We start from the raw sequence: 14,987 nt of genomic DNA, 5'->3' as shown, positions 1-14,987 counted from the left end.
TTCAAGATGGTATCAGAAATTCATTAATCATGATGCGCATGAATCAGGGGATTTTGTCTCCTCTGTATTCTAATAGATTTTTGGTAATAATAAGGTCCACTCTAAGGACACTCAGCTCTAAGTGTCTCCTGTCATCCTTTGCAGCATCACCATTTTAATGTAAGGATGAATATAGCAAGCAGTACTTTGTGGTTGTAAACTCTAAACGGAGGTTTGCTTAGAGTTTTTCTAACTTGAATGGCTTATTTTACTCAAAGAGAAAAACTGAAAATAATAGGTGAAAATTAGGGTTAGGGTTATTGTGTGCTGTACTGAAGTATCCCCTTTCTGTATTAACTGATCTTTTTCTTTATAGCTAACAGGCTGTTTTCCACATCACAGATACTAAAATATTTAAGAAATTTTTCTTTTTCCTGTCAATCATCTTTTAGCCTCAGATCTAATAATTATTGCTTATATGATAGATATTCTTAATGTTTTATCATTGTTGGTAATTTTTCTGGTTGAACTTGAATCTGCCATTTCCTCTTAAAACATATGATATATATTTATCAAGAACTATTAAAGGAGTTTATTTTCATGCTGGGAAAGAATGGTTGTATTCCTCCTTTTCCAAGTTTATTTGTTAATTTGTTGCTTTTTAGTTCTACTCTTCTAAATTATTGTTGATCAACCTGGATCAACCTGGGGTAAATATAAGGTTGCAATTGATTGTTAACCCAGTTCTCCAGTTGTTAAAAAGGTTTATGATAACTATATACTCTTTTTTTTTGTTTTTACTATGCAGTCTTAAATTAAGTTACTGCTCTAGAAACTATATCAGCTCATTAATTTTCTTTTTAAAATTTTGTTTTCAGTGTTATGACTTATTTACTTGCAACTTTTTTTCTTCCTTTTTCTTTTTGATTTTCTTTATTTTTTATTTTTTTATTTTACATTACAGACAAACAGAAACTTCCTCCTTTTATCTTTCCCTTCTGATTTATGATAAATTTAGTTTCCTTTGGCCTGGCATTTGCTTCAGCAGGCAGTCTTCCTTCAAGTACCTCCCTGATTGATGTATAATCTTTGATATCTTCCATTAGCCTCCAGGATCACTAAGTTCAAGGCCCCCTTGGAACCTAAGGAGCCCTGCCGAGGAGCTGAAGGCCTTCAGAGTCCTTGGGGTGATTGACAAGGTAATTCTTCAGTGTCTCTTCAAGAGTTCAGTCATAAATCGACTGCATGCTGACATTCTGTCTTTGAAGCTTTGGATCTTAAGGATATGAAACAAAAGGAGAAAATGACTCAAATGCATCTGCACTTTAAAATAACAAAAGCAGAAGAGAAAAAGCTTTTATCTAAGCAATTCATGTAAGGTCATGCAAAATATATTTGAGCAAAAGGAGAAGGTGCATATTTGTTGCATTCACTTGAGTAAGGGTTTTTATTTTCTCAAACTATTATAGCAGGAAGATGTACTTTGTGTTAGTTAAACTTGCAAGTCAGTAGTTTTTCAACATGAATCAGTATACTCTTTCAAATGGACAAAAAGAAAAGTGACATTCCTGAATAACCATCATTTATTGAGCACCTACTATGTGTCAGACCATATGCATTTTTACATAAGATGATACACTTAATCCTTCTTAAAATCCTATTATTTGTGTTTTGGTGGAAATAGACATTAGGACATAATAAGTAACTTGCTCAGAGGTTACATAGCTAATTTAGGGGAATGCTAGGATCCTAACCTCTATATTCTGTTGATTACCAAAACTGCTTTCCCAGTATACTAAATCCCTTATACATACCCACATGTGCAGCTACACATTCACACACATTTTTATATTTAGAATAAAAATACTGAATTAACACATGCAAGTTTTGTGACAACTCATATATGTCAAATATTAATAATGGGTCTGTCAAATAGTTTATAAGTATAATTTAAAGACTATAGACAATAAGCAGTCTTTAAAATATATTTGACCATCAAAGTAAAAGAAAATGCCTTATTTAACATTAAGGTATAAATTAATCTAGATCTTTTTCACTGCTGAGCATCTTTTCTGAAGTATCTTTGTGTTCATTTATAACTTAATGTTCAAGTACTTCTGTGTTCTAAAGTGTACATGTGATGTCATGTTAAAGTTGAATGATATACATACAATATGTCTTAAGCAATTTAGATAATAATTAATAGTTTGTATAATTCCAAAGGAAACATTAAGTCAGATATTTAATAAAACTGAGTGTTTTATTCTTATAAGGATCATTTTACTCAAAGAAGTTTATATGCCTGAAGTTTGAATTTAGAGAATTCTAAGTAGCAGGACTTTTCCTTTCCTTTCTTTTTTGTTTAAGTGTCTGAAATATTCCTTTAACCGTATTTTCTCTAGCCTTTTTAGTGTGGAGGATATTCTGTTTGAGAGTAGATAGAAAAAATAGTAATTGACTAGTTGCTAGGTTCTTGGATGTCTGTGCATACCAGTCTACTTTCTTGCTGTGCAGTGTCTGCCCCCTCAATTGGATTTGTTCCTTTTGACACAGTGACCTTTCATTGCTTTGCTGAAAGCTTCAAGTCCTCCTGAAGTTCTGCTAACAGCAATGAGTCTCACAGGTTTACCCAAGGACTCAACAGTGGAGGAATTCCTAAATTCTATGCAGTAGCATAATTTGTTACTGTCTTTACCTTGTTCACCTGGGCATTGTTTTTGGTATTTGGCAGGTGACATTTTCTAAGGGGAGATAAGGAAGTTTGTGTCTTTGTAAATAATCTTAATATTTACAACACAGTGTTTACTTATAAAAATATGAGTAGATAGATTTTTTTAAAAAAATTGAGTTATTACTCAAGGTAAATTTCTCCGTATTATACTGAGGAATACGTTAGATTGTGGTTTTAGAAACTTGAAGTTTATAAGAGAAGTGTTGAATAAATTTAGAAGTCTAGAAAATGCACAGGATACATAAATCTAGCTCCCATAGAGCATTTTACAGACTTTCATCAAGAAAGTAAATAAGCAGACTTATTCATTAATATCTAGACTATAAGTTCCATTAGAAAAAGATTGTGTTTTCCTGTTCTCTTTTATATCCTCAGTACCTGGAATCATACATGGCACATAATGGGCACTCCATAAATATCTGTTGAATGAGTGCATCAAAATTGAAACAATTTAAAATATATGTAGAGTGACACCTACTGGTATAATGTGAGAATGCTACCTAGTACCAGTCTACAAACTGACTGCTCAGTAGGTGTCTTACCCAGGGGGACAGAGTTCCATAGCTGTATGTTGGTTTAGTATTCAAAGAGAAGTCGGTGGTTTTCTGTTCCATAATTAGGGTCATAAAACACCTCATTAACATAGTTATAACAAGGAAGTTAAGCATTGTGGGTCTTGGAATATAAATAAGCTCCTGTGCATTCAGTTGTAAGAATGATTGGGCTAGTGAAAGCCTTCAAATCATATCACAGGAACAACAGCTGAAGAACCAGAGGAGATTTAACCAGATAAAAACATGTATGATATTTAAAAATTTGAAGGCTTTCCTGGAGAGGGGAACTCCGTCATGCTTTGTTTAAGCTTTGAGAGGGTGAAAGGGAATATTAATTTTGTGGGAGCAACAGATGCAAGCGAGGAGTGTCTCAGGCCAACAGGGGAGAAGCTTGCTTGTTAAAATCCTCCACGAGACGAGAGTCAAGGAGTTACGAGCACCAGAAAAACAAGTTTGGCTCATGATTAGAAATACCTTTTAAGAATTAGTATCTTGACTGAAGGCAGACTGGATTCCTTTAGGTTTTATGGGGTTCCTTTCATTAGATTCAAGTAAGAACCGAAGAATCTGGTGGGGATGTTGTAGAGGATATTTAAGCATTGGATGGATTTTTACCCTAAATAACTTTTAAAGATTTCCTTTAGCCCTTAGATTCATTTATAAATGCTCTTCATTGTAACAATACCCAGGGAAAATAGAAGGACTATGGTAGGATGAAGAAGAGGGATTACTTTTATTTTCGTGTAAGTTTTGGCATGTTTAGATGTAGTCCTTTGTTGGGTGTGTGTGAAACGGGGTGGGGGAGGGAGTGAGCATGTGAGCACATGCATTCAAACATGTGAGGAAAGAGGTAAATATATGGGACGTGTGTATGTTTGTATTGTATAAGAATTGTGTGAATATAGATAATTTGCACTTGAGTTAAAAGTCTGGTTTGGTAATTTGACTGGTAGTATAATGCTCAAAAGCTGAGAGTGTTTCTGACAAAGTTCGTTATTATATAACCTGTCTATAAAAAAGATAAAGGAGCCCATAGTCCAGTTAACAGTAATGTATCAATGTCACTCTCCTGGTTTTTATATTGTATTATAGCTATAGAAGATGTCCCCATTGGGATAAGCTGGGCAAGGGGTAAATGGGACTCTTTGTCCTATTGTTGCAATTTCCTGTAAGTTAAAAGATGTTTAAAAAAAAAAAAAACAAAGGCTAAGGGAAACTCTTGACTTAAACATCAGGGTAGTAGTACCAAGATTTGTCCCCTTATGGCTTGTTAATGCTTCTGGTTTAGGGGTTGCCAGAGTATGAGTGTGTGTATAGTGTTCACATGGAAGACCATGAAGAGTGTGTGACTGGATTGTCCAAATTCATTGCTACTCTGTGAAAACAATTTAAACAGGATGCTTTGCAAATCATTTTAAAAAGAGATGTCACTTTGTAAACTCATCAGTATTTATTAGGTGAAGTGCCTTGGCATTTTGTAATCAGGATGGCTTTTCAACTTCATCTGTTAGGCAGAATTTTTAGATTGATGTGCCACTGGAAAATATGATTGAGAAATCATAAAATATGACTGAGAAAATTTGTGGAGATTGTTCAAACTGAATAGATGTTGAAATATTGATACTTACTTTTTTTAAGGTTCCTAAGTGATACCCTCTTTGATAATATATGTCCTCACTGGGAACTCAGTTGCATCAATATTTGGATAGTTGCTTATTGAAGGAACATTGGGTTGAACTGGATTAACCCTAAAGGGTTCCTATTTGTATTTCATCTAAACATTGTGGCTAAAATATTACCTACTATCTTTAATCATGTCACATATGTTGGACTTTAGCTTCTGGAGAAACAGAGTAGAGATCCTTTTCCATATTCCCTCTGCTAAGTACAGCTACAAGCTTTGGATATGGTATAGAAAAACAGCCATAAGAAAACTGAAAAGTGGAGAGAGGAAGGAAGATTGGCTAGTAACCCAAACTACATGGTGAGGAGTTTTCTGTTTTTTTTTTTTTTTAATTTTTTCTTCATACATTCCAGATTGGATTTGGAGAAATGGTCAACTTGGAAAAGCCAACAGGTGCAGACAAAACATAATAAAACAAAATACCCTAACAAAAGTCTGTTCTTTCTAGCCAAAGCTTAGCAAGACAGAAATCTTTTACTGAAACAATAAACAATAACTGCTCTATTCTAGACCAGTACCACATAAAAACTGTGGCTGTATTTCCACTCCTAACAAAGGCCAAGTGGAACTGCTAGACTTCACTCTCTGCCAGGATATAACAAGTTGCCCCAACCCCTTTGCTTTGGCAGTGTTAGAGGGAGCCTAGTGGAGATTCAGGACTCTTACCGTTGCCCAGTGGCAATGAAGCCACTTGCACTTAGTTTCATTGGAGGCCATATGAGGAGCTACTGTAACAAGACAACTCTGTCCTTTCCCGACAGGGTTTTATCCTTATCTAGCAGTAATCAGGAGTCTCACTTTCCTCTTTCCCATATCCGTGAAGGCTGAATGGAGAACCTGAACTTCCATTCCTGCCTGGAAGTAATGAGTTTTTTTTTTAACCCTTTCTTTCATCAGCATGGAAGACAGAGTCTTGATAAGATGCTCAGGGTGTGCTACCACTCCTAGCTTAAATAAGATCTTGATGCAAAATGCAAAAATGTCCAGGATTCCATTAAAAGCCCCTTGTCATACAAGAACTAGGACTATCTTAACTTGAATGAGAAAGGTAATCAACAGATATAAACATTGAAATGACAGATTTTAGAATTATTATGTTATATATCAACATAAAAGTGCTTCTCTGAATGATTACAAATATACAAAAAAACCAAAAAAATAGAAAGTCTCAGAAAAAAAATAGAAGATATAAGAAAAGCAAAATGTAAATTTTAGAACTGAAAAATACAATAAGAAAGAAAAAATAAAAATATCTCAGTGGGCTCAATAGCAGAATGAATAGGACAGAGGAGAAAGTGTCAGTGATGTTAAAGATAGAATAGTAAAAAGTTGTCCAATGTGAGTAGAGAGAAAATAGACTGGGGGAAAAATCAATAGAAACTGAAAAACGTGTGAGACTAAATCAAAAGAGCTAATAATTGTGCCATTGGGCTTACAAATAAATAAGAAAAAGAGTGGAGGGACTGAAAAGCGTTTGGGGAACAATACTACAGATTTAGGAAGTTGAGTGAACCCCAAAGAAATTCATGGCAAGGCCCATCATAGCCATACTTTTTTTTTAATATTTATTTTTTAGTTGTAGATGGACACAATACATTTATTTTATTTTTTTATTTTTATGTGGTGCTGAGGATCAAACCCAGGGCCTCAAATGTGCTAGGCAAGCACTGTACCACTGAGCCACAACTCCAGCCCTCCCCCTTTTTAAATATTTTTTTTTAGTTGTTGATGGATCTTTATTATTTATTATTTTATATGAGGTGCTGAGAATTGAACCCAGTGCCTCACATTTGCTAGGCAAGCGCTCTGCCACTGAGCCACAACCCCAGCCCCATAGCCATACTTTTAAAAACGAATGACCCCCCCAAAAAAAATTGAGAGAAAAAACACCTGAGTTGTAGGGAATAAGTAAAAATGACAGTGAATTTTTCATTAACTACTATGGAGGCCTGTAAATGGCACAACAATTTTTTTTTTTTTTTTTGTACTGGAGATTGAACTCGGGATACTTGACCACTGAGCTACATCCCCAGCCTAATTTTGTATTTTTTATTTAGACACAGGATCTCACTGAGTTGCTTAGTGTCTCTCTTTTGCTGATGCTGGCTTTGAACTCGTGGTCCTCCTGCCTCAGCCTCCCGAGCTGCTGCGATTATAGGTGTGCACCATCGTGCCCTTCTGTACAACATTTTTTAAATGCTGAAAGAACTCTTCACCCAGAAGTTTATATACTGTGAAAATATTTTTTCAGGAATGCAAGGAAAATCAGGGCATACTCAGATGCAGAAAGAGAATATGTTACTGTTAAACTTGTTATAAAAGAATAATGAAGTAAGTTTTCTAAATATAAAGGAAATGATAAAAGCTGGAATTTTGGAACATTAGGAAGAAAAAAAAGAACAATGGAAAGGGTACAATATGAGTAAATACACTAGTAGACTTCCCTTCCTTCACCTTGTAAATAATATTTTATAGTTGAAACAAAAATTATACTACTATCTGGTACAATTCTAAATATGTGTAGACAAAATATTTAAGATAACTATAAGTGAGGGTAAGTAAAGACACATAAAGAGAGGTTAAGTTTTTCATGTTTCACTTGAAATGATGAAATAATGATACCAGTAAACTAGTTACTTATGTGTGTTTTTATAATAACTTGAGAAACCACTAAAAAAAGCTTTACAAGAAGATACAAATGGTATAGATAAAATATATGGGAATTCTAAAAAAAAATGGAATTCTAAAAAAATATTCAAGTGACTCATAGGAAGATAGGAGAAACAACAGGGGGAAATAAAAATCCAAACAAAAAAGTAAAATGGAAACTTAAGCCTTAACACATCATTGATTATACTAAATATAAATGATCTAAACATACCTATTGAAGACATTGGCAGAGTGGATTAAAAATATGGTTCAACTCTATGGTTTCTACAAGAAACTGGCTTTAAAAATAAATTATACTAGATTGAAAGCAAAAAAGGAGGAAAATGGCATATCATGGAAACAAAAATCAAAATAAAACATGAATAGCTATTTTAATATTGGATAAAGAATGCTTTAGAGAAAAGGAAATTAACAGAGATGGAGAGGAACATTATATAATGATAAAAGGATCAACCCTCCGAGAAGACATAACAGTGCTAAATATATATATATGCCAAACATCAGAGTCATAAACAATGTAAAGCAAAAACTGATAGAACTGAAAGGAGAAATGGGCAAATCTCCAATTATAACTGGATACTTCAATACTTTCTCAACAGTCGATAGAACAGAAAACCAAGTTATGTAAGAACCTAACAATAACATGGAACAACAAGATTTAACTGGCTTTTATAGAACTCTATCCATCAATAGCAGAATACACATTCTCTTCAAGTGCCTATGGAACATGTAGGCAGTTCATTGGATTAGATAAAGGAGACTGAAGGGAAGGGAGAAGGGATGGGAATAGGAAAGCCAGTAGAAGAATCGGACATAACCTTCCTATACTCATACATGAACACATGACCAGTGTAAGTCCACGTCATGTTCAACTAAAAGGATGGAATCAAAATCATAATGGGTTGTACCCTGTAAGTATAATATGTCAAAATACACCCTACTGTCATGTATTTCTAAAAATAACAACAACAGTAAAAAAAAACAAAAACAAACAAACAAAAAAAAAAACGATAGGCCATTTCCTTCCCAAGGCCAAAAAATAAACCTCAACAAATCTGAAAGAACTGAAATTGTACAGAGCATATTCTCTGAATTAAATTATTAGTAACAGAAAGAAAAGAGAAAATTTCCAAATACTTAGAAACTAAACAGTATACTTCTAAATAATCAATGGGTCAAAGAGGAAGTCTCAAAGTCAATTTAAATGCACACAGTAGAATGAAACAAAGGCAGAACATCTGAAAATTTAGGGGACAGTTGTATCAATGCTGAGAGAAATTTATAGCACTAAATGCTTATATCAGAAAAGAGTAAAAGTCTCAGTCAATAATCTAAGATCTTAACTCAGGTGGGCCTGCAACGAGTAGAAGGAACGAAATAAAGGTGAGAACAGAAATCAATGAAATTGTAAATAAAAACCATAGAAAATAAATCAGTGAAACACAAAGCTGGTTCTCTGCAAAGAGCAATAAAATTGTCAAACCTCTGGAAAAATTGACAGAGAGAGAAAGTGGGGGAGGAGGAGGGAGGGAGAAGGAGAGGGAGGGAGAGAACGAGGACACACATATTACCATCATTGAGAATGAAAAAGGGACAGATCCTGCAGACATCAAAAAATATAACAAGGGAATACTACAAACACCCGTACACATGTCAATTTGATAATTTAGATGAAATGAACTAATTCTTAGAAAAACATAAACTACCATCCAGTATGAAATAGATAATTTGAATAGCTCATTAACTATTAAATTTATAATTAAAGCACTCCTAAAATGAAATCTTAAGGCTCGAATACTTTCACCAGAGTTTTGCCAAACCTTTAAAGGAGAATTAATATTAATGTTATACATTTTTTCCCCTGAAAATGGAAGAAGTAGGAACAATTCCTAGTTCATTTAACCAATGTTACCCTGATACCAAAATAAAAAAATAGCACAAAAATTGAAAATTACAGACCAATATTTCTCATAAATGTAGATACAAACTTTTTCAACAAAATATTAGAAAACAGAAATCAGTAATGTCCAAGAAGAATTATATATGATGATCCAGTGGAGTTGTTTCCTGGGACACAGGGCTGGTTCAGTATTTGAAAGTCAGTCAGTACAGTCCAACCACTAACAGGGTAAAGAAGAAAAGTCACGAGCTGGGGATACAGCTCAGTTGGTAGAGTGCTTGCCTCGCATGCACAAGGCTCCAGCGCCAAAAGAGGAAAAGTCACAAGCTCACATCGGTTGATACAGAATAAACATTTGAAAATTCAAAAGAAATTTGCAAAAAAACTTCTCTAAAATCTAACAATAGAAGGAAGCTTTCTTAACCTGGTAAAGGATATTTACAAAAAACAGCTAATGTCTTACTTAATGGTGTATGAATGAATGTTTTATCCCTAAGATAGGGAAGAAAGCAGATTCTTAACGGTTTTATGCAACATAGTGCCAAAAGTTTCAAACTATGCTGTAAAGAAAGAAAAGAAAATAGAAGGCATTGGGGATTAGAAAAAAAGAAATATATTAAATTGTTTCTATTTAAGGATAATGTAATAATCTACACATACAAAACCATGAAATCTACTAAATAACTGGAGTAAACAAATTCAGCAAGGTTTCAAGATACAAAATGACCTTCAAAAGTCTGCAAAAATGAACCCACAAAACTGGAATTAAACATATAGTACTTTTTTTGTAATTTTTTTTTTACCTGTACCTTTTTTATTTGATGCAATACCGTTGTTTAATTTATTTATATGTGGTGGTGAGGTTTGAATCCAGGGCCTCACATGTGCTAGGCAAGTGCTCTACCGCTGAGCCACAACCCTAGCCCCATATAGTTCTATTTATAATTGGAATTACTATGTGTAAATCTAACAAGATATGCATAGGACTTATGCTATAAATGCTGTAATAAAAAAGTAACTGGAGACATGTTCATGATTAGAAGACTCAATGTAGTAAATATAAAAATTCTCTCCAAACTGATTCAGATTTAACATAATTCCTATCAAGTTCTCAGTAAGGTTTTTTTTTCTTTTTAAAAAGAAAACAAGAATAAATATAGACCAGATTATTCTAAAATGAACATGGGAAGGCATAGGAACTAGAAGAGTTAAAATAGCTTTGAAGATTAAAAAAAGGTGAGCTCAGTCTCTCTGCTTGATTTTATGTCTTGTAATAGGGCCACAGTAACCAAAACGGTGGTGTTGGTGTAGAGAGAGAGACTGACTGATGAAACAGAATGGAGAATACAGAAATAACCCCACTAGTATGGCCAGCTTAATTTTTACAAAGGTGCAAATCAATTTAATGTAGGAAGGATAGCCTTTTTAACTAATATGGCTGGGACAAATGGGTATCTTTTGACACAAAAATGAACTGTCACCTTAATGTCTTTTTTACACACACACACACACACACACACACACACACTTAAAAAAGAAAAGAAAAAAGGATGAAAATTTTAACTATAAAACTTTAAGAAGTAAATGGGAAAAAAATCTTCAGGACCTAGGCTTTGGTTTATAATAGTTCTAGACATGACACTGGAAGCATGATCAATTAAAGGAGAAATTGCTTAGTTGGGTTTTATCAAGGCTAAAAACCCATTTCTTTGCTAAGACCCATTAAAGGGTTAAAAAGGACAAGCTACAACTCTCAGAAATTATTTTGTAAGCCACATATGTGACAAAGGTGTCATCTAGAATATTGTAAAGAACTGTGGAACCCAACAGTGAAAAGAAAATGACTAAAGATGTGACATTTCACCAAATAAAATAGTGACAAACGAATACATGAAAATGTATTCAACATCTCTAGTGATTGGAAAAATGCAAAATAAAACCACAATGACATATTACCACACATTTTTCAAAAACTTTATTTGTAATAATCCCAAACTGAAAACAACCAAATTATCTTAATTAGGTGAATAAACTGAGATTTATCAATACCATGGGTTATTATTCAGCAATAAAAATGAGTAAACTATTGCTATGTATATCAACTGGAATAGATTTTAAGGACATTGGTCTAAGTGAAAAGCAAATATCAAATGGTCAAATCTATATGATTCCATTTATGTAACATTCTCACAATGGCAGAATATGGAACAGAGAACAGATTAATGGATGTCAGTGTTTAGGGATGGTGGGGGAGGGGAGAGTTGGCGTGACTATAAAGGATGCACCATGGAGAACTTTGTGGTGATGGGACACAATTCTGTACCTGGATTGTGCTGATGGGTACAGGAATGTACATATATATTAAGATGACATAGAGCTGTATACGTGTGTATACTGATGCCAATTTTCTGGTTTTAATGGTATATTGTAGATAGAAGATTGTAACCATTGGAGCCAGCTGAACAGAGTACAAGGGAACTCTCTATAGTCTTCACAACTTTCTTTAAACCTACAATTATTTTAAAATACAATGTTTAAAAAGTTATATCATGTTTGTTTATTGGTGTCTTATTTGTATGATTATCGTCATTCTATTTTATCTATTTATATTTCTCTTCCATAGTTAACTCTCCAGAAAAATTTCATTAGTATGGGACAAAGGCATATAAAAAGGAACTAATAATAAAGTAGATAAGATTAGTAATTATTGCTATAATTTATTCATTATGTACTACAATAAAATCGAACTAATCCACTATTATCCCATATTTTTTTCTGGTAAATTTAATATTACTCTATTGAAGAAGCCATTAAGAAATTACCACTGTGCATCATATAATAAATGTTGTATTTACTATATAATGTCAAATATATGTGGAAACAGTATATTCTACTATGATATTGTTAGTATACAGTTTAACTATGATTATAAAAGTAGTAGTAAATGCAGTATAATCGTAGTTTCAGTATACTGTAGTGTTAGTAGTACTGTGCATGTCAGTACGTCTAAAGTGAAATAATCCATTACTGTGGATTTGTGCATAGCATTCTTCTAATAGTGTTGATACTAAAAATTTATGTTTGTTGATATTTAAAAATACATTTAAAAATCAATACGGTAGCTTTGGTTGTTCAGTGCAAAATAGAAGAAGTGTGGAAGTTGCCACTTTATCCTAACAATAAGCTAAGCAAACTGAAATATCAATAATTCTTCTTTAATTCATTAAGGAAGTGCTGTCCTCATAATTGAAGAGACAGATAGGCATACATAGAGAATCATAATGCACCAAAGAGTGAAAACATGAGCAAACTCCATGGGAACTAGTGCTGGTGTGGCAAAACCTGAAATGTAGTTGGCAAATTGCCAGTGGCTCATTATGGACAAGTCTTATAGTTAAAAACTCCAAGGTGCCCCCTGACCCCACCAGATTTTTATGAGTTTTACCTTTTGGATCTTCACCAGGGTCTCAAAGTGAATATTGGAGAAGAATCTGCTAGGGATCCTGGGGAAGGCAGATGATGAAAGTGGGGACAGGTAGCTATTTTATAACACAGCAGAGCACCCTCTTCTTTTTAACAATGTCTGTCCTCAAGAAAAATGGTTTTATGAGAGCCTAAGCTACTGGGCTTTATTGAAGCCTAACTGATCTGGTGAAAGGGAAACCCCCATTTCAGCTTCCTTGAGCTATCCAGTCCCACCAAAGGTTAGGAAAAGAACAGAAGCATATGTGAAGTTCACAGTCCAGGGCCACAGTCTCACTAAAAGACTTCAGACATAATCAGGACTACAGAATGCTTCCCCTCCCTGACCTCTTACTAAAGGCCTTTTTTACTAGAGATTCTTATACCCAGTACATCATGTCCAGCTTTCAACAAAAAGTTACAAGGCATATTAAAAAGCAAAATAAATAAATAAAATAAAAAATTGAAGAGAGAACCCACAACAGAAGTAGACCCAGATATGGCAAGGATATTGGAATTATCAGACTGGGTATTTAAAATAACCATGATTAATATGCTAAGGTCTCTAGTGGGGGTACCATAGACAGCATTCAAGACAGATGAGCAATACAAGAGGTGGAAATTATAAGAAACAATCAAAATAAAATGCTAGAGATCAGCAACACTGTAGCAGAAATGAAGAATACTCTTGGTTGGCTTATAAATAGACTAGATATGGCAGGGAGTAAGACTCTTTGAGTTTGAGGATATGTCAGTAGAAACTTCTAAAACTGAAAAGCAGAAAGAAAAGAAACACTGAAAAAAAAATGGAACAAACCAAGAACTGAGGGACAAGTACAAAAGGTGGAACATCTACGTAACAGGCATATCAAAGAGGAAGAAAAAGAGAATAGAAGCAATATTGAAGTCCTAGTGTCAGTTTCAAGCAGTATAAATGCCACAAAGATAAAAAAAAAAACACCTGTGTACATCATCTTTAAACTAGAAAATGAAAAGAGAAAGAATCTGGAAAGAAGCAAGAGGAGGAACTCTAGAGTAGTAACAAGAATTTCATCTGACTTCACAGAAATCATGCAAAGCAAGAAAAGACTGAAATGATACGTTGAAAGTATTGAGAGAAGTACCCCCTACCAGTTTAGAATTCTGTACACTCTGAAATTATCCTTCAATAATGAAGGGTAACTGTACAAAACTCAACTCAAAGTGGACCAGACTTACGCGCTAGAACAGAGAACCTGTGCCTAAAGGTTCAGCCCTTCAACCTGTGCCTAAAGATACAGCCCAAATCTCTACTGTGGTGACTTAGGAACTGACTTCCTTAATAAGACTCCTAAAGTTCAAGAAGTAAAATCAAGAATCAATAAATGGAATGGAATCAAACTAAAAAGCATCTTTACAGCAAAGGAAAAAAATCAATAACATGAAGAGAGAGCCTACAACATGGGAGAAAATCTTTACCACATTGACTTCAGATAGAGTATTAATCTACAGGATATATAAAGAACTCAAAAAAACTTAACACCCAAAAACAACAACAACAACAACAACAAAACCACCCAAATCAATAAATGTGCTAAGGAACTGAGTAGATACTTCACAGAAGAAGAAATAAAATTGATAAACAAATATATAAAAAATGTTCAACATCTCCAGCAGTTAGAGAAATGCAAATCAAAACTACACTAAGATTTCATCTTATTCCAGTCAGAATGACAAGAATTAGCAAGAATACAAGCAACAATAAATGTTGGTGAGGATGTGGGGAAAAGGGTACACACATACAGTGTTGGTGAGACTGCAGATTGCTACAGCCACTCTGGAAAGCAATGTGGAGATTCCTCAGAAAACTAGGAGTGGAACCACCATTTGATTCCGCTGTCCCGCTCTTCAGTTTATACCCCAAAGACTCAAAATCAGTATACTACAGTGATGCAGCCACATCAAGGTTTATAGCAGTTTAACTCACAGCAGCTAAACTGTGGAACCAACCTAGGTGCCCTTCAACAG

At 34.1% G+C, this 14,987-nt stretch overlaps 1 protein-coding gene across 7 annotated transcripts in view; it reads left to right on the top strand.

Annotated features, from left to right (window-relative positions):
- Positions 1–14,987, top strand: part of RPS6KC1 (ribosomal protein S6 kinase C1) — a 213,201-nt gene that overhangs the window by 118,048 nt on the left and 80,166 nt on the right. For 6 of the 7 annotated variants that reach the window (XM_081300203.1, XM_081300199.1, XM_081300198.1 and 3 more), the window contains one exon: positions 1,086–1,178. The exons of the other annotated variant lie outside the window; for it this stretch is intronic. In XM_081300203.1, coding sequence (XP_081156329.1) covers positions 1,086–1,178 — 93 coding nt within the window. The remainder of the gene's footprint in view (positions 1–1,085; positions 1,179–14,987) is intronic. 7 annotated transcript variants of the gene reach the window in all.

Source organism: Spermophilus citellus (genome assembly GCF_964194105.1).
Source record: "Spermophilus citellus genome assembly, chromosome: 6".
NCBI classification, from domain to species: domain Eukaryota; kingdom Metazoa; phylum Chordata; class Mammalia; order Rodentia; family Sciuridae; genus Spermophilus; species Spermophilus citellus.
Note: the sequence above shows the minus strand (reverse complement) of the source record. Positions and strands in the feature narration are given on the sequence as shown.